Below are 19,403 nucleotides of genomic sequence, written 5' to 3'. Positions count from 1 at the left end.
AACCATTAGTATAAAAAGTTAAAAAGTTTGTAATGTAAGATGGAAATTTACCAAGGAGTGCCTTTGCAATAAATACATACATGTGTAAATTTCTCCTATGATACAAAGAGGACCTTGATACAGATAATGACCGGTAAAAGATGATCAGTCTCAGTATAACCTATTTCCCTCCCTTAACTCATTGTCAGTTATGCATCCATGTAAATGTGGTTACAAACAAGAGCATTAAGTTCACTGCAGGTCCTCACGTCAATCTTGCAATGTTCATGAAAGTCAAACCAAATTACAGCATCAAGATCTTGGTCTGGTTTCATATGATCACGGGAAGACCTTGCCTAATAATTGAACCAGATCAGTATATTTTAAGTTATGTGAGGGGGCACACTCACAGACAAACAGATGGATGCATGATGTAATTACACTTAAATTATTATATCTCTTTTAGAAACGTTAAGTGCTTCAACAATACAACTATGCCAAGTGCAAAACAATATAATGAAAATTTAAAGCAGTAAAAATGTACAATATATTGTAATCAAATATGTGCAGTGTATTCTGAAGAATGTGTGTCCTGTCATTGCTGTTATTTGGGTCAGTCCTCCTGTGCCTATAATGTCAATCCTGTTGCTGTCATTAATTTCATAAAAAAATAATAAATTATATTTGATATAAATCCCTCCCTTTCCATTGTAACTTTAGATATATTTTATTTTGGAAAAAGCCCTTTTTTAATATATGTCTTGATTGGGGTCAGTAAATTTGTATTATCTCTTTTTTTTTTAAAGAAATGAAAACTTATTCAGCAAGGATGTGTTAAATTGTTAAATTGTTAAGAAGTGATTACAAATATTTATATTGTTAGAAAAGATTCATATTTTGAATAAATGCTGTTCTTTTAAACTTTTTATTCACCAGAGAATCCTGAAAAAAAAATGGTTGCAGTTTCCAACTGTTCCAACATTCAACATTCAAATAAAAAAAATCAGCTTATTAGAATGATTTAGTGAGGATCATGTGACACTTTACTGGAGTAGTGGCTAATGGAAATTCAGCTTTGCATCACAGAAATAAATTATATTTTAAAGGATATTAAAATAAAATAAAAACATAATTTTATCTATAATAACATTTTGCAAGATAACTGCTATTTTTTCCGTATTTTTGATCAAATAAATGCAGCCTTGATGAGCATAAGAGACTTCTTTAAAAAACATTACAAGTCTTACTGATCCTATACTTTTAACTGGTTGTGTGTGTGTGCGCCTCTCTCTGTGTGTATATATATAGATAGATAGAAATATTTTTTTCTTAATTGACATGGTCACCCTCTAAAATGTGGATATTCTTGGTCATCTGAATGACAAATATAAAAAGTATTTATTTTTATTTTTATTTGGTCAAAAGAGAGACTAAGGCGCTACGGAAGACCTCTGGCAGTATGGTTCGGCAACAACACATCCATCACACTGAACACTGGGGCCCCCCAAGGATGTGTGCTGAACCCCCTCCTCTTCACTCTGCTGACCCACGACTGCACACCGTCACACAGCTCCAACCTCTTTAAGTTTGCGGGTGACACGACTGTGGTGGGTATCATTATAGGAGTGAGTTGACAACAATCTCATTCTGAACGTGGAGAAGAAGTAGGATATGTTGTTGACTTCAGGAGAGCACACACTCAGCACGTTCCTCTGACCATCAACGGTGCGACTGTGGAGAGAGTGAGCAGCACCAAGTTCCTGGGTGTGCACATCACAGAGGACCTCTCCTGGACCGACAACACAGCAGCACTGGCCAAGAAATCATAGCGTCACAGCGTTCCTACTTCCTCCAGAAACTGAGAAGAGCCAGAGCCCCACCCCCCATCATGTACACCTTCTACAGAGGCACCATCAAGAGCATCCTGACGAGCTGCATCACTGTGTGGTATGGGGCCTGCAACGCGTCCTGCCGAAAGGCTCTGCAACGCATAGTGAGAGCGGCTGAGAAGATCATTGGTGTCTCTCTCCCCTCCCTCCAGGACATTTATGGTACCCGTCTCACCAGCAAAGCCCTCTGCATCGCAGGTGATCCCACCCACCTGTCACACAGCTTCTTCAGTCTGCTGCCATCAGGGAGGAGACTGCGGAGTCATGTTCATTACAGCAGCGTCTTATAGAAATTAGGTTGTGGAAAAGCTGTGGAGCAGATCCCAAAGTTGTTCCATTGGATTGAGATCTGGTGACTGTGGAGGCCATTTGAGTAAAGTAAACTCATTGTCAAGTCTGAGATTATTTGTGCTTTGTGACATGGTACATTATCCTGCTGGAAGTAGCCATCAGAAGGTGGGTACACTGTAGTCATAAAGGGATGGAGATGGTCAGCAACAATACTCAGGTAATTTGTGGTGTTTAAACAATGTTCATTTGGTACTAAAGGGCTCAAAATTGTGCCAAGAAAATTACCCCCACAACATTACACCATCACCACCACCAGCCTGAACCGTTGAGATGAGGCATGATGGATCCTTGCTTTCATGTTATTTATGCCAAATTCTGACTCTACCATCTTAATGTTGCAGCAGAAATTGAGACTCATCAGACCAGGCAACGTTTTCTCAATCTTATATTGCCCAATTTCGGTGAACCTGCGCGAGTTGTAGCCTCTGTTTCCTGTTCTTAGATGACAGGAGCGGTACCTGGTGTGGTCTTCTGCTGCCGCGGGCCATCTGCTTCAGGGTTCAATGCATTGTGTGTTCAGAGGTATTCCTTATACCTTGGTTGTAACGAGTGGTTGTTTGAGTTACTGTTGCCTTTCTATCATCTCTAACAAGTCTGCCCATTCTCCTTTGACCTTTGGCATTTTTGTTCACACAGCTGCCGCACACTGGACCATTCTCTGTAAACCCTAGAGATGGACCCAGAACCAGGACTGAAAACCACTGACAGAGCATGTCTCGAGGCACATATTTTAAGAAAGTTAATATCTTTTAACCAGACATGGCAGAAAATGCGAGACACAAGTGCAGTGGTCAAAGATGTCTGTTTAGGATATGTTTGCATACAGTAGAAAGGCTTTGTTTCTTAAGTGATATACAGGGTTCATTTAAAACAATTTTATTAACCTAGCCAGCTAATGAAAATGAAACCTCTAAACTGCATTTGAAATCATGAAATATAGTAATATGTAAACAATTAGTAGAGCCCAACTGATATGGGTTTTTTGAGTGCCGATACCAATATTAGGGAGTAAAAAAAAAGGCAAGCATTTCAGAGCAGCATTTCAACCAGAAAGGTCTTTCTTTCTTAGACATTTTTGACCAGTTAGATCTTTCTCTATCTTTATTTTTTTTCTGTCCTATACTTCTAGCCCAATGGAAAGTCTTGATGTAGATGTTACGGTAAGTTCTGGGATCATTAGATATTTAGGAGATTCATTTTTGCTCTTTTGCATTTCATTTAACTTCCAGAGTTTAAAAATGACAATTCTTTCAGTCCCGTTAACATTATAAATTAAACATAGAGCTGTTGATTTATCAGTGTTTTGTAGCAATAATTCACATATCAAGTGGAGAGTGTCAGAGAAGTGCCCAGGGTGGGCTTGAGAGGGAGTGACTGTGAGGATGAATGATCGATACGTGAAAGATGGTGAGATCAGGGGCTTTGGGGATTGGGATTGGGATTGGGCTGGGCTGGGTGGAGCTCAGATAAACTGACCAGCATCATCCATAAAAGCCGCAGTCTCACATCCTGTTGTGACTCAGCTTTGATCAAAACTGCTAGAGACAAAAAGACCAGACAAAGAGGAAGAAACACTAGGTAAATCATTAAATAAAAGGTTTAAACAACGATTAGAGGCAAAACCATGAGTCACTCGACATTTCGCACCTCTCACCATCGCACTTTCGGGATGCCTGTCTATAGCCCTGTGTCCAGTCACATAGGGGGCCGCTACATCTCCTCCTCTATTCCCACCCGCTCTGTGGACTTCAGGAGCCGCTCCAGTGCTCCGGCCCCCCGTCTCTCTTATGATAAATTGGACTTCTCATCGGCAGGGGCCATCAATCAGGAGTTCCTTGCCACACGCAGCAATGAGAAAAGAGAACTACAGCATCTCAATGACCGCTTTGCCAGCTTCATAGAGAAGGTGCGGTATTTAGAGCAGCAGAACTCGAAGCTGACTCTGGAGCTGGATCAGTATAAGGACCAGCATCAAGGGCCATCAGGCCGTATCCACGAGCTGTGCCAGCAGGAGATGAGAGAGCTGCGCAGACACCTGGAGCTGATGGGCAAAGACCGAGACCAGATGCAGGTGGAGAGAGATAACCTGGCCGAAGATGTGGCTCTGCTCAAGCAAAGGTGCGCGTGCTGGTGTATGCTTGTACGGGATAGATTACAAATTACAAATAAGTCCTTTAAGAAAATATTTTAATAATTTTTATATTATATTGTTAATTTTGATATTATATGCTTGTTTATTTATTTATCTATTTATTTATTTATTTTTTTACGTTTTCTGACCTTTAAAATGTTTGACACAGGCCAGTATATTAGTGTTCAGTATATAAATATGTTCATTACATATTTATCTTCATGTCATTCCAAACCTTAGTTTTTAACATTCTTCAAAACATGTTATTTTATGTTCGGCTGAGGAAAGACGGTAATACAAAATGTGCCAAAATGAGGTTATAACAATACATATTGTATTCTGAAAGATTAAGCTTTTATTTATTTGTCAGAATTGTAATACATATATATTATGGTTATTGAACTGAACTGAATATAGATTATTTTCGATTTATTCAGGATTGAATCCTATGTTTATAGAAAATATGTTAATTTAGATACAGAGGACAAGAGAAAAGATTGATTTAGTGGGGGAAATTTTGCAGATACCACTTCAGAGGTAATTATGGTTGAATAAATTAATATTATATCCTTAAAAATAACAGCATCTCTACATAATGATGTTCATGTTATATAGGCGTGGCAGCAAATTAAAGTAAGAGAGACAAAGAAACTGCAGCAGGGACCCTCCCATCATCATCATCATCATCATCTTCATCATCCTCGCCATCATATATAATGCAGTTCGACTGTGTCTAATGGATGAGGCATTTATACAACTACTGCTCAACACACACACACAGCCTGTATTCAGTCTTTATCAGGACATTGTTTCATATGCTACTGTGCACATAGGGCTGTGCCTCAGTTATGCTAATAAAAGGATTTCCAAGCAGGGACGTTTTCTCTGACTAGAAATGGGAGGAATCCTCAAAAAAGAAAAAAAAAAAAACAGTTTAAAACAGAGTGACGTTGTCTTAAAACATGAATTAATAGGTAATGGACATCAGTTTAAATTCATAGATAGATCTTATTTATTTGATTTCATTCAGCACAAAAATATTAACCTAAGTAACCTATGCATTAGGTTGTGATAAAATGAAATTTAAGGGTTAGATGACGTAGAAAAAGCTCCCTAAGATAACATTTGCAGGTGAGCACTTCTTATCATTTTTCTTTTTCACTTCCAAAAAAAAAAAAAAAAAAAAAAAAAAAAAAAAATTTAACAGTAAATGTAATTACAGTTATTCACCATATATTGTATGGAAACTTCTAACAGTTTTTTAAGATAGCAGTTTTACAGTCTTTTACTGTTAAAATCACAATATATCTTTACAGTGTGGTTTATTAACAGTACATCAGTTAATGAAATACAGTTTTTTATTGTGAATTTAAGTGAAGTCTGTAAAACCTAAAATACTGCTACAATAGTTTTAATGGTGAAGTTGTGGCAACCACCGCTGCTGGTATTTTACTGTAAATGTCACAGATTTTTTTTTTTTTTTTGCAGTGAACCATATATGAATCTATAGATTCAAAAAAATTTTCCTGATCATGATCATTTTGTGGCCACCCTCTTTTGAGGTAGTGAGAATTGTATTTTTTCTCAAATATTGACATGACTGTGATATGTTGTTCAACACTCACACTGGTATGCAGTTGAATAAAAATATAAAAAAATAAGAAAATTTCAATAAAGTTATCTAAGTGACTTACATTTTAGACATGTTTTTGCTCCAACAAACAGCCACAACAGAACAGATTCTCTGAGCGACACACAATTACTGTTCCATTTACACCTGGCCACATAAATGTGTCTCTGTAAAACGGATCCATTTTAAATTCAAGCACTATATGTAAATTTAATGGAGTTCACGTCAATGAAAGATTTGCACTGCATTTTAATTCATCATAAGCTAATTTTAAGATCATTGACCGCTAAAGCCCAGACAGCAACATAGTGTTGGCCAAGATTTGAAGGCCAACACTGCTTGCTGTCTGGGAGGAGAGAGCAGCATCAGCACTGGAAATATATAAATATAGGTTCGTTTAATTACTTTAATGAGAATGCTTGTGTGTTGAGCATGTGCGACTTACATTCAGTTTCATTTGTGGCAGCTGCTCAGTTACTCAGTTATTAGCTCTGTCATATCCAGCTGTCATGTCATATAGCTTTGAACACCCTCTCATGTTTGTTGTTTTAATATTTTGGGAGGAGCAAAATTTACAGATTTGGTTTAAACAAGCAGATGCTTTAACACAGTTTCATCTGGAATTGCAAGATCAGATTGCTAGTCAGCTTTTGCTGCTTGATATTGCACTGGTTTGTAGTGAAAACTGTTTTACATTTAATGCTTGTTGTGATTCTTCTTTTTTTCTTTGAGAAATGTATTGTAATACCGATAAAGCATACTGTAATAGATTATTAAATTTGCAATAGGAACATTACACCCAACCGGCACTAATGTAATATCAGATGCTTTTAAGCTAATCACTTCTCTGACTTTCTGCCAGATAAGATAATATTACAACCTTCACTTCAGACATAGGGTCCATAAGGACCCTCTCTCATCCATCCCAGTATTAAATAAAAGATGCATTAGCCTACATGATTCTAAGAGCATACTAACGTATAATTACATTTTGTCTTATTCTGGCTAAAGGTATTCAACCTTGATTTTTATTGAAGTTGACTTTTATTTTTGTATATTTATGTGCAGGTTAAATGAGGAGATGCAGAAAAGACAGGAAGCTGAGAATAATTTGACCCTCTTTCGTAAGGTAATGAGATGGATAGAATTTTAAAACATACTGTATATTTCCACTGAATGCTGTATATGAGTTTCTTTATTACATCCTCCCTGCAGCACTCTAAAATACAATGTTATGTATATATATATATATATATATATATATATATATATATATATATATATATATATATGTGTGTGTGTGTGTGTGTGTGTGTGCGTGTGTGTGTGTGTGTGTATATGTGTGTGTATATGTGTGTGTATATATATATATATATATATATATATATATATATATATATATATATATATATATATATATATATATATATAAAACCAGATATAAAAGTAGTATTAATCTGACTGTTTGTACTTAAAGGATGTGGATAATGCTACACTTGCTCGTTTGGACCTGGAGAGAAAGATTGAGTCTCTGATGGATGAGATTGAGTTCCTCAAAAAGATGCATGATGAGGTGAGACACAAATATTAAATTAAGAAATAATTAATTGGTAAATGTGAAAATCTACTGTAATTCCTGTCTATGCTGAAAAAATATGGTGCAGAAATCATTTTTACTCTGTTCTATCCCAAAGCTATATCAAAGCTGAATTGTTACGATAAACAATTGCATGCATGTTTATAGGGATAGTATCTACAAGTGCACCTCACTATATTAGAATGTTGTGGAAAAGTTAATTTATTTCAGTAATTCAACTCAAATTGTGAAACTCGTGTATTAAATCCAATTAAATGCACACAGACCGAAGTAGTTTAAGTCTTTGGTTCTTTTAATTGGGACGATTTTGGCTTACATTAAACAAAAACCAACCAATTCACAATCTCAACAAATGGTGACATGCCAATCAGCTAATCAACTCAAAACACCAGCAAAGGTTTCCTGGGACTTCAAAATGGCTTCTCAGTTTGGTTCACTAGGCTACATAATCATGGGGAAGACTGCTGATCTGAAAGTTGTCCAGAAGACAATCATTGATACTCTTCACAAGGAGGGTAAGACACAAACATTCATTGCCAAAGAAGCTGTTCACAGAGTGCTGTATCCAAGCATGTTAACAGAAAGTTGACTGGAGGGAAAAAGTGTGAAAGAAAAAGATGCACAACCCAAGAGAACCGCAGCCTTATGAGGATTTTCAAGCAAAATCGATTCATGTAAATTTTACAAGGAATGGACTGAGACTGGGGTCAAGGCATCAAGAGCACCAAAAGGAATTTGCTGAACCACAGACAACGTTAGAGGTGTCTTACCTGAGCTAAGGAGAAGAAGAACTGGACTGTTACCAGTGGTCCAAAGTCCTCTTTTCAGATGAGAGCCAGTTTGAATTTCATTTGGAAACCAAGGTCCTAGAGTCTGGAGGAAGAGTGGAGAAGCTCATAACTTGCTTGAAGTCCAATGTTAAGTTTCCACAGTCTGATGATTTGGGGTGCAATGTCATCTGCTGGTGTTGGTCCATTGTGTTTTTGTAAACCAAAGTCACTGCACCCGTTTACCAAGATATTTTTGAGCACTTTATGTTTCCTTCTGCTAAGCAGCTTTTTGAAGATGCTGATTTCATTTTCCAGCAGGATTTGGCACCTGCCCACACTGCCAAAATCACCAAAAGTTGGTTAAATGACCATATCAAACTCACCAGACCTGAACCCCAGATAGAATATATGGGATAATGTCAAGAGGAAAACAGTGCCACAAACTGATCACCTCAATACCACGCTGAACTGAGGCAGTAATTAAAGTACAAAGAGCCCCTACCAAGTATTGAGTACATGTACAGTAAATTAACATAATTTCTAAAGGGCCAACAATTGACTTAAAATTATTATTATTATTTTTTTTATTGGTCTTATGAAGTATACTAATTGTTGAGATAGTGAAACTACTTCAGTCTGTGTGCACTGAATTTATTTTATACACAAGTTTCACAATTTGAGCTTTTCCACAACATTCTAATTTATTGAGATGCACCTGTATGCTTGAGCAGGGGTTGGGGACTGTTTCTAGTAAAAAAGTATTATATTTAAAATACATTTATTTCATGCTAAGTACAGTCATACAAAAATTGCTGTAAAAAAAAAAAAAAAAGAGTTGCTCTACTAAACGAGGAGGAGGTGCAACAAAAAAATAAAAAAATAAAAAGTCAAGTCATTTAAAAAAAAATGCTACACTCACAGCCATTATCCAAGCCTTAATCCGACCATGCAGGTTTTTTACTAAGTATAATTAATATCTATTAACATATTTACTGAAATGTTGCATTAGACTTATTGATATAAAAATTATAATTACCGGTAACATTTATTTGGAATACTAATTGCACAAATGCACATTTCTTAATATTAAGCCTAAAATGTGTTTTAGTCACTATTGATAAGATCTTTTGAATAATTTCTGTCTTTAAATGCAAGATATTTAAATTGTATCTTAAGCATACACAATCAAATATACTTTAGTACGTCTATAGTTGGACTTCGGCACCACGTCTGCAAAATTAAATTGCATTAAGTACAAAATTTGATGTTGCAATTTAGCAGACTTTAAGTATTTTGTATATTAAAAGTACAATTTCTCTGTATTTTTATTATGTATTTGTAGAATACTTAATATGAAATAAATGTATTTCAAATACGTCAAAAGATCAAAAGATTAAGTACAATTATAAGACAAATATACCTTTCTGTGTAATTATCAGCATAAACTAACAATATGTAAGTAAAAAAGTTTTCACTGAAAGTATAGGCTCTTATTGTAGGTTTAAAGTGTATTTACAGGGTCAGTAGTGTCCAGCGAGTGGACATTTAAGACCTGAGAGGAATACATTGAAACTTATTATTTTTATTGTGAGAAACCCTTATTCTTATAAAATATCATGGCATATACATGCAAGCATAAAAAATTATCTGTGTATTTTAAATGTGCAGGAAATTCAGGATGTACAGGTGAGTGTTCAGAGTCAGCAGATGAAGATGGAGGAGATAGAGACGTCCAGCCGCCCTGATCTGACAGCAGCTCTTCGAGACATTAGAGCTCAGTATGAGAGTATCGCCACCAAAAACATGCAGGAATCTGAGGAGTGGTACAAGTCCAAGGTGAGTTGACATCCCGAGGAGCCATGGTGTCACTGATAATACACTGGTAAAATACTCTAAAACGCACTGATCATCTTTGTGTTTTCTCTGATAGTTTGCTGACCTGACTGATTCAGCTAAGCGCAATGCTGAGGCCATGAGACAGGCTAAGCAAGAGACCAATGACCTGAGGAGACAAATTCAAGCCCAGAACTGCGATATTGATTCTCTCAAGAGCACTGTACTTACATATAATAAAATAATTTATGCATCTTTCTTTTCAAGTTGCCTAAAGCTTTGGATAAAAAAATAGAAATTGATTCAGGTGTTTCACTACTTACGCTTTAATTGAGATATAAACTGTCTAGTTGATGCAAGTTCTTGATCAGATTTATTGTATTGCTGTTGTCATGTAAAACAATATACATTTAGGATATTCCCTTATTTATAATATTGTATGTTTGTGATGATAGAATGAGGCTTTGCTGAGGCAGATGCGAGAAATGGAAGAGCAGTTTGCTGCAGAGGCCAGAAACTATCAAGATACTGTGTCCCGTCTGGAAGACGAGATACAGCACCTGAAGGAGGAGATGTCACGCCACCTGCGGGAATACCAGGATCTGCTCAACGTTAAGATGGCCCTAGATATTGAGATTGCCACCTACAGGAAACTCCTGGAGGGAGAGGAAAACCGGTGAGAGTTATGCCATTGAGCCACTTTAACACATTTCTGTGTGTAAAGTATTTGTTTTGTCCAACTGATGACCTTCAAACTGCACCTTTCAGAATCGTGGTTCCTATCATGAAAATGCCTTCAATGAGTGGATACAGTAGTGGTGAGTCTACCATAACATATAACATAATAAACATAATTATATTTGAAACATTAAAGCAAGGATGGAATGGTTGAAGGTGTTCAAGGAATAGTTCACTCAAAATTAAAAAGAGGGTTGTAAAATCACACACATATACGAGCCAAGCAAACCCTTTTGAATTAATGTTTATTAAAGGTCTAGGTCACCCAAAAATGAAAATTAGTCCAGAAATTAGTCATCCTCAAGTCCTCCTAGATGTATATGACTTTATTCTTTCAGATGAATCCAGTCAGAGTTGTATTAAAAATAATCTTTGGTCTCTATACATTACTGCCGCGTCACATTGCTGACAGAAAGCAGTGTTTTATAATTTAGAGATTGTAGTAAGGATGTAGCACACACACTGTCAGGTCAAGTGCCAGTGGATTAAAGACATTATCCCGTGACACCCGACACAACAGAGTGCAGCGCATGGGACAAGACTTGATAGATGAGTGCAGAGAGTCGTGTGTGTGCGGGATTCGGGAGAATAAAATGATTCACGGGACTCCAGTAAAATAGAAATATCTAAACATAAAATATGTCAAAGAAATAAATTGTTATTCATCTGTTGCACAAAAGCAACATGAACTAATATAAACGATTAGCAGGCACAAGTGTATGCAGAGTTTCTATTCAGGCTATAACACGTGTTTGCAGCGTTGAACAATGCAGTGCTGAGATTTGCATGCTCTTGTTTCCTCTCATAATAACACAAGAATTGTAGACATTATGAAATATTAATTATGCATATATTAATTGTGTTCATATAAAAATTTGTGAGATTGTGATGAACTGAAATGTCTTTTAGAGATTTATTTATTGGGAGCGTGTATGATGGGATTTCATAAATTTCATAGAGAAAAAAGTAATGTAACTAGTAATGTAACTAATTACTTTTGAAATAAAGTAATCAGAACAGTAATGTGATTACTTTTAAAAGGAGTAATCAGCAATCAGAAATTTTATTATATTTTCAGAGTAACTTGCCCAACACTGGTTGAGTCCAAAATCATCAGAGCATCAGTCCATAAGAATTTAAATAAAAAGTGCCCATCCATAAAAAAAAAGTGTCTCAGATGTCTCCAGGGGGTGAACAAAGGCCTCCTGTTAAATAACCATCTTTAAAATGTTATAATCACTTTAATGTTGCTCGAGCCAAAAGAAGGACGCCGCTCTGGGCTGATGACGTTTGAAGTCAGTGTTGCAAATGTGCCTGTGAGTCTTGTGAAAACTGACGTTTGTTTACAGGATCAAAGGAACCAAAGTTTCTTACTTTTAGCAAAGGAAAAGTCTCCTCTTGGCTTATATCGAAATCCTCCGACATTCTTTACAAATCCTCATTTTGAACTTCTAATTAGTGACCGTTGTTTTGATTTGATCTCTCCCCTACGCTTCTGCATTCATTATTTCTGAGTGGCGCATGCACTACGCCGACCTCCATACGTCATCAACCCGGAGCTGCTTCTGTGTACAACAGTGAGCGCAAGCTACATTAAATTGATTATTACGTTTTAAATATGGTTATTTTTCTTACAAAAAAGCATTGATTCGCTACAGGAATTATATTTATATGATATTTCAATGTATGTGATATCGAACAAACAAGAGCTAATTCAAAACTTTTGATGAAAATGTAATCAAAAGTAGTTCTCACCTAAAACCAAGTTGTTTTACTTTGGAAGACATGATTAATAACACTGGAGCTGTATGTTGGGTGAACTATTCCTTTGTGTAAAAGGTCACATGTCCTTCTATCAGCTGATATGGAATCTGTTCCAAGAAAATGAGTTAAATTTTGTTTGCTACTGTAGTTACTCATGATAATAATAATGGACAGAGACAAGGGGTAAACAATCGTTTCCATGTCTCCACTCATTTTATTTCATATCCTTTTACATGTGTCCATGTGTAACATTTTTAAAGTATCTGATGTGTGATGTCTTTAAACAGATTATGGTCATTTTTCTGATACTGGACCTGGAAAGAAAGTCCTAATCAAGACTGTTGAGATTTTTGATGGAGAGGTGAGACATTTTGATTCCAGTCTCACTAAAACACACATCTGAGCTCCTTTAACAATCAACTGACCAGTGCAAAAGCGCTCCATCACTCATTATTCTCATTGTTTAAAGTTATAGCTTGTTTGCCTTTGTTTTTCTCAATTGTACATGTGTAACATATGTAGCATATATCTGATTGATTCTTTTGCTCATTGCTCAGGTGGTGAAAGAATCTACCAAGGAAAAGAGCCGAGATGAAGAAAAAGATTCTCATGGTCAAGGAGCTCCTGAAAAAGATTAGAGTGTGCAGATAAATTAATGCTTGATGAATTATTAATTGTGTGTTGTAGTTTTAAAGGAACTGTAATAGTAAAATGTAAGCACACATGATGTTTACAATGATGGTAGCAGTATAGTGAATAATCAGCAAACATTTGACTAAGTATTGTGTATAATATGGTGCTATTACTACATGTGAGCATAAAATGACAAAGCCTCAACAAATAAATCATGAATGCAGGCTTAAATAAAGTCACGAACAAGATGCCCAACAAACAAACGCACTTACATACATCAAAAACAGTATTTCAGAAGTTCACATCAATATTATCTTCAAATAAAAGTGTATGTAAACAGAAGTTGGCTTATTGTCCATGACATGACAGTTGCTGGAAAGTCAATGTAAATGCCATAGAGACTAGTTTGGACCCATTCACTTAATCAGCAGCTTCGGAATCGGAATCTTTCCCAGATCCAGAAGGAGCATGTCCTGCCTTAGACTCCTTGTGGTCTTCAGATGCCCGGCAGTGTAGGCATTTCAATTTCAAGTTCAAGTTCTTTTTTATTCATCCATGAAGTTATTACAAACACAACAAAAAAAGAATCACATCCACAGCAAACATTTAATGCTGAATAACAGCATGAAGAAGACATAGTCTTATAATTTCCTGCCCCTTTTTTCAATAATCTGATCTGGCACTGACCAGATGGCTCGCCGTTTTTATTATTATTATTATTATTATTATTATTATTATTATTATTTTTCTATGTCAATATTACTTCACATCTAAATAACTGACAATTTAAAATTTGTCAAACACTGGTTCTTATACTTCACTGCCTTCATATTTTCCAAGTTAATTTTTTTAATTCTTTTTTTTTCAGTTGAACAATGCATGTTACGTGATTTTTGAACAATGTCCAAAGAATTCCATAAACTGATCCCAATTACAAGAAACCCTTTTTGTTTTTGTGAGGTGCGTGAATATGTTACACAAAAAATTGCCTTTTCTTCTGTTGTTACTGTCTATGATTAACTTAAATTTGTTTAGAATATGTATTGGCACCAAATTATTTTTCACTCTCCACATAATTTGTATTATTTTAAATTTGACCAAATCAAATTACAATTTCAAGGTCTGTAATTTTAAAAACTGTTTATTCGTGTGGTCTCGTAAACCTCTTTGAGTCACAATTCTCATTGCTTTCTTCTGAAGTTAGAACAGCCTTTCTGTATAACTGGTGCATGCATTATCCCACACTTCAGTACAGTATGTTAAATATGGAACAATTAAGGTTGAGTATAGAAGCTGTAATGAAGCTTCATCCAATACGTGTTTAACGTTATAAAGAATACCGATGTTTTTACTGATCTTACATTTGATATGATCGATATGAGGCTTCAAACTAAGTTTGCTGTCTAGGATAATTCCCAAAAATTTAATTTCTGAAACACATTCAATATTTACATCCTGAATAACTAAACTAGTACATTCATGTTTTCCCTTATTTCCAAAAACCATATAATTTGTCTTATCCCAATTTAAAAACAATTTATTATAATCAAACCATTTCTTTAATTCTGTCATTTCCCTTTCAATAATGTTAATTAATTCATTTCAATCTGTCCCGGTCTTGAACACAGTTGTGTCATCAGCAAACAATGAAAAATGTATTCATGTTTTTGGAAGCCTCAAATATATAATTAATAAATAATATGAAAAGTTTAGGGACACTTACAGAACCCTGGGGAATTCCACATTCAACAGTTTTGCATTCCGAGGTCTGGTTTTTAAATTGAACATATTGGCTTCTTACTTAAATAACTTTCAAGCCATTTATATGTCTGACCCCTTAATCCATAGTGTTGTAGTTTTGTCAACAGTAGGTTATGGTTAACAGAATCGAACGCTTTCTGTAAGTCCAGAAATATTGAATACTTACCAGATACAGTTTTTTGTCCATTGCAGCAAGAATTTCTTCAGTTAAACAAATTAATGCAACGGCGGTTGATCTATTGGATCGGAATCCATATTGATAATCAAAAAGTAAATTGTTTTTTTCCAAAAATATATCAAATTTATGAGTAAACCATTTTTTCTATTATTTTAGAAAACTGTGAAAGTATTGAAACAGGTCGATAATTATTAAACTGATGTTTATCACACTTTTTAAAAAAAGGTGTTATCTTCACAGTCTTCATCTATTGAGGAAAAACACCTGAACTAAAAGAAAGATTGAAAATGGTTGACGTATGCAATCTATAGTTTTTATTATTATTATACTCATGTCTATTCCATCATCATCACAGGAAGTTTTAGTTTTACACTTTCTCACAATTCTACCACCTCCTGTCGCACCATTACACCAAGCTACATGCTTGGATTTTACAAGGTCTTTTCACAATATTAGGTGCGACATTGACAAAGAAGGAATTCAACTCGTTTGCAATCTCTGTTCCATTATTAATAAACTTTCCTTTGTGCTCAAGAAACTCGGGTAAATTTTTACTCTGAGAATTTGGTTTCATAACCTTGTTTAATATTTTAGAGTTAAAGATCAGTTGAATGTGGTTGTGTACAAGAGGTAAAAAATTATATACTGTTCGTTTTCTTACACAAACCACTCGTTTCATGTGTTAGGTCATCATTGTGTACTTACGATGGGGAATTGTTTAATTTGGACTCCTCTGTGCATGCTCTTTGAGGTGGGGACCATAGACCTCCATTATATGAGTCACAGACAAGAACGGTTTGACCTAAAAATATAAAAATGGGAACTACTGCGGACAGGGGCGCTGGACTGAGGGTAAAACCAGTACTGATTACCAGGGCCCCAAAGGAAGAGAGGGCCCTTGAAAAGTCTGGAATATATATTTTCAAGGGGAGGGGGGCCCATTAGGACTGCCTATGCATAGGGCCCGGGATCTTGTGCAGTGCCCCTGACTGGGGAAACAAAGACACCTACATCTCGGATGTCCTTGAGGTAAGCTTAAACATAACAACATTTAATTTGAGAGTGAACTTTAAGTCTGCAGGTTGATTTAGTTAATTTATTTCTTTGGAGAGAAGTCACATTTAGGCCTGCAACTATCACAGTTTACAGTAAAACTGAACATGAGCTACTAAAAACTTACAAGATTCTATAATTAAAAAAAAAAAAAATCTATGTAATCTTACTCAAAAATCTATTTCCATTAAAAAAAAAAAAAAAAAAAAAAACCTATAATTTATTTTTTATTATAATTTTATTAAAATTATTATTATGGTTAAACCATAAAATAAATAGTTTTATTTAAATTTAACTGAAATAATAAATAGTGTTATTTAAATTTAACTGAAATAATATAAATGACAATTTTATTTAATTTAAGCCGAAAGCAAAATTTATTAAAGTTTAACTTAAAGTACAAAAAATAACTAAATCAAATAAAAAAATATATAAATTAATAATAAAAAAAATATATTTTAATTGTAAACAAAATATAAAAATGAATACTAATAATAATTAGGCCCATTAGGACTGCCTATGCATAGGGCCCGGGATCTTGTGCAGCGCCCCTGTGTGTGTGTGAGATTGAGCTGGTGCCCGAGTGTTTATGTTGGTGCGATCTTAAGTGAAATGCTTGGAAAGTGACGTTATGTTTTAAAATGTAAAGATTTAGATTTACAGTCTACAGTCAAATAATCAAAATTTACCTCAAGCCAGACATCAATGCTATAAAATACTAATTAAAACTTACATTCATCAGCCCAGAGATTTACTTTATTGATACCCCAAGGTTGATAAATAATAACCCATTTGAAACACTCAACATATCGCTGTCAACAATGAATGTACCTATTTATATAAATCAAAATATGCATGATATTTTAATATATTTAACATTAATGTATGACTGTTAAAACTTAGAATAAAAAGACAACTAATGTAGCACATACAATTCTGCTTGGCCAAACGAAGGCATCCTACAGCAGCACATCCTGTTTAAAGCAACAGGGCATTGCACGCATGAACAAAATGACTTTTAATTAAATGGGCCATGTTTCAAATCATTGTCATATGTCCATTATACAATAACATGCTAAGTTGCAACAACTTCTGACAACTGCTTGACAGAAGAAAGCAGGTTTTACACCCATTCGCTGTAGATCTGTAATGACCTTATGGAAAAACCAGCAGAAAGACATTTTGGTCTTTCTCTTTCTATTAGTGACAGACTGTCTCAGACTGGGGCGAGCCGCTCTGCGCTTGCTGAGGTGAAGAGGCTTCTGATTTGTCAGCGTCACACAAGCTCGCGCCCACTTCACGAAACAGCCTTTGATGTGAGACGCCCACATCAGCAATGGGTGGGGCCTGTCCCTCTGCTCAAAAACAGCGAGCTCAGCGTGTGATCTGTTGTTCTGTGAGAATAAGAATAAAGACTGTTTCTAACACTGTTATTCAAAAATAAAAATCTTAATTATTTAATCTTTAATGCTTGTAGTTTGAACCTGTATATTCTGTAGCCTACATGCATATATAATTATGCAATCATTAAAATAATAAAATAAATGAGCAAGCTGCAATGAATGTGCATCAAAGTAGTAGTAAAGCAGTTTTTTATAGTGTTATTTTTTTTATATTTAATATATAAATTCAATGTTTTATATATAGGCCTAATTTAAAAAAATGTAATGTGAAAAATGTACGGCATTAGCAATAGGTCATCAAGGTCATTTAAAGAGATAAAATGTATAACTTAAATACGATGTAATTCAGTTTAAATTTACAGTAAGTCATTTAGCAGATGTTTTAATCCAAAGTGATTTAGAAATGAGGACATTAAAGCAAGCAAATCCAACAAAAGGGTAATTATATGTAACTGCTGTGACAAGTCTCAGTCAGTCTAACACTGTACAAGTAGTAAGGTATTAAAAAAAAGTAGATAGAACAGAAAAATAATAGGGAACACTTGTGTTAGAGGATCTTTTTAATAAAAATAAAACAAGTCAAAAGAATAGAAAAAAATAATAGCAAATTATAGTGTAAGAGACTTATTTTTTTATAATAAATAAAAAGAAAGCAATAAGATAGAATTAAAAAAAATACTAGCATTAGAGGCTATTTTTTTTTACAAAGAAAACAAGAAGTAAGAATAGAAAGAGTTTTTAGAGTTAGAATAGAGTGCTTTTTTTATATATTTTTAAAGCAAATTTAAGGTTTGTCAGTTCTCAACTGCCATCTGCAACTGTATCCTAGATTTTCTAACTAACAGACCTCAGTCTGTTGAATTAGATAACCTTTCCTCCATCATTACCCTGAACGCCGGTGTGCCACAGGGCTATGTACTGAGCCCTCTCCTGTACTCCCTATTCACCCATGACGGCATTCCTGTTTATGGCTCCAACACCATAATCGAATTCGCAGATGACATCACGGTGGTAGATCTGATCAAGGATGACGATGAGTCAGCTTACATGGATGAGCTGGAGGAACTAAACACCCAGAGGATAAAGGAAATCGATGTGGACTAGGAGTCATGCACACACACCCATCTATATCAACAGAGCTGTAGTGGAAAGTGTGTCGAGTTTCAAGTTCCTTGGCCACATCTCTGATGTGAAACTATCTAACATTGTTACTTTACATAGCACAGTAAACTATTTCTATAAAATTGTTATAGCACTGCTGATTACTTTGCACAGAATACATTGTTTAACAATATTATTGCACACTCATCCAACTACATTGCTGCTCTTCATAATGTACTTTGGTTAATGGATGACTGTTTTGAATTATTATGCCATCTATACACACGGGTTCCTAGACTTCATTTGGCTCTTGTGCCTCAGGGATGGTTATCGTTAATATGTTTTGCATATGGACCTTAGTAATGCTGTTGAGTTAGTTTTAGCATATGAAAAGGTGGTTTAATGCTCATTTTAGCACAGATTTGTGGTTTGTTACGTGGTTGGATTCCATCCAGCAAAATATCTGGTCCAGAATCAATGCAAAAAGAAAAGCCTTGACACTGAATTCCTCTCTGAGTAACCTTGGGATCGAGATTATTCAGTAGAGCTGGGACACATGTAGCATGAAAGCAAATCTTCCTGTAATGGATGT

General features: G+C 35.2%; 1 protein-coding gene across 1 annotated transcript; it reads left to right on the top strand.

Annotated features, from left to right (window-relative positions):
- Window positions 1–3,711: 3,711 nt before the first annotated feature.
- On the top strand, window positions 3,712–13,623 carry LOC128022646 (plasticin-like). Its single transcript, XM_052610394.1, has 9 exons — window positions 3,712–4,337; window positions 7,049–7,109; window positions 7,458–7,553; window positions 10,016–10,183; window positions 10,278–10,403; window positions 10,636–10,856; window positions 10,949–10,998; window positions 12,970–13,043; window positions 13,240–13,623. Exons 1-9 carry the CDS (start codon window positions 3,844–3,846, stop codon window positions 13,318–13,320), a joined length of 1,371 nt encoding a protein of 456 aa, XP_052466354.1. The 5' UTR covers window positions 3,712–3,843; the 3' UTR covers window positions 13,321–13,623.
- The last annotated feature ends 5,780 nt before the right edge of the window (window positions 13,624–19,403 follow it).

The sequence above is a fragment of the Carassius gibelio genome, chromosome A11 (genome assembly GCF_023724105.1).
Source record: "Carassius gibelio isolate Cgi1373 ecotype wild population from Czech Republic chromosome A11, carGib1.2-hapl.c, whole genome shotgun sequence".
NCBI lineage: Eukaryota > Metazoa > Chordata > Actinopteri > Cypriniformes > Cyprinidae > Carassius > Carassius gibelio.
Note: the sequence above shows the minus strand (reverse complement) of the source record. Positions and strands in the feature narration are given on the sequence as shown.

Excerpts from the sequence above, each read along its gene's own strand:
- LOC128022646 (XM_052610394.1), top strand. The coding sequence starts at position 3,844 with ATGAGTCACTCGACATTTCGCACCTCTCACCATCGCACTTTCGGGATG. Across the intron at positions 10,184-10,277 it reads AGGAGTGGTACAAGTCCAAG|TTTGCTGACCTGACTGATTC; the intron begins GTGAGTTGACAT and ends TTTCTCTGATAG. Across the intron at positions 10,857-10,948 it reads CTGGAGGGAGAGGAAAACCG|AATCGTGGTTCCTATCATGA; the intron begins GTGAGAGTTATG and ends TGCACCTTTCAG.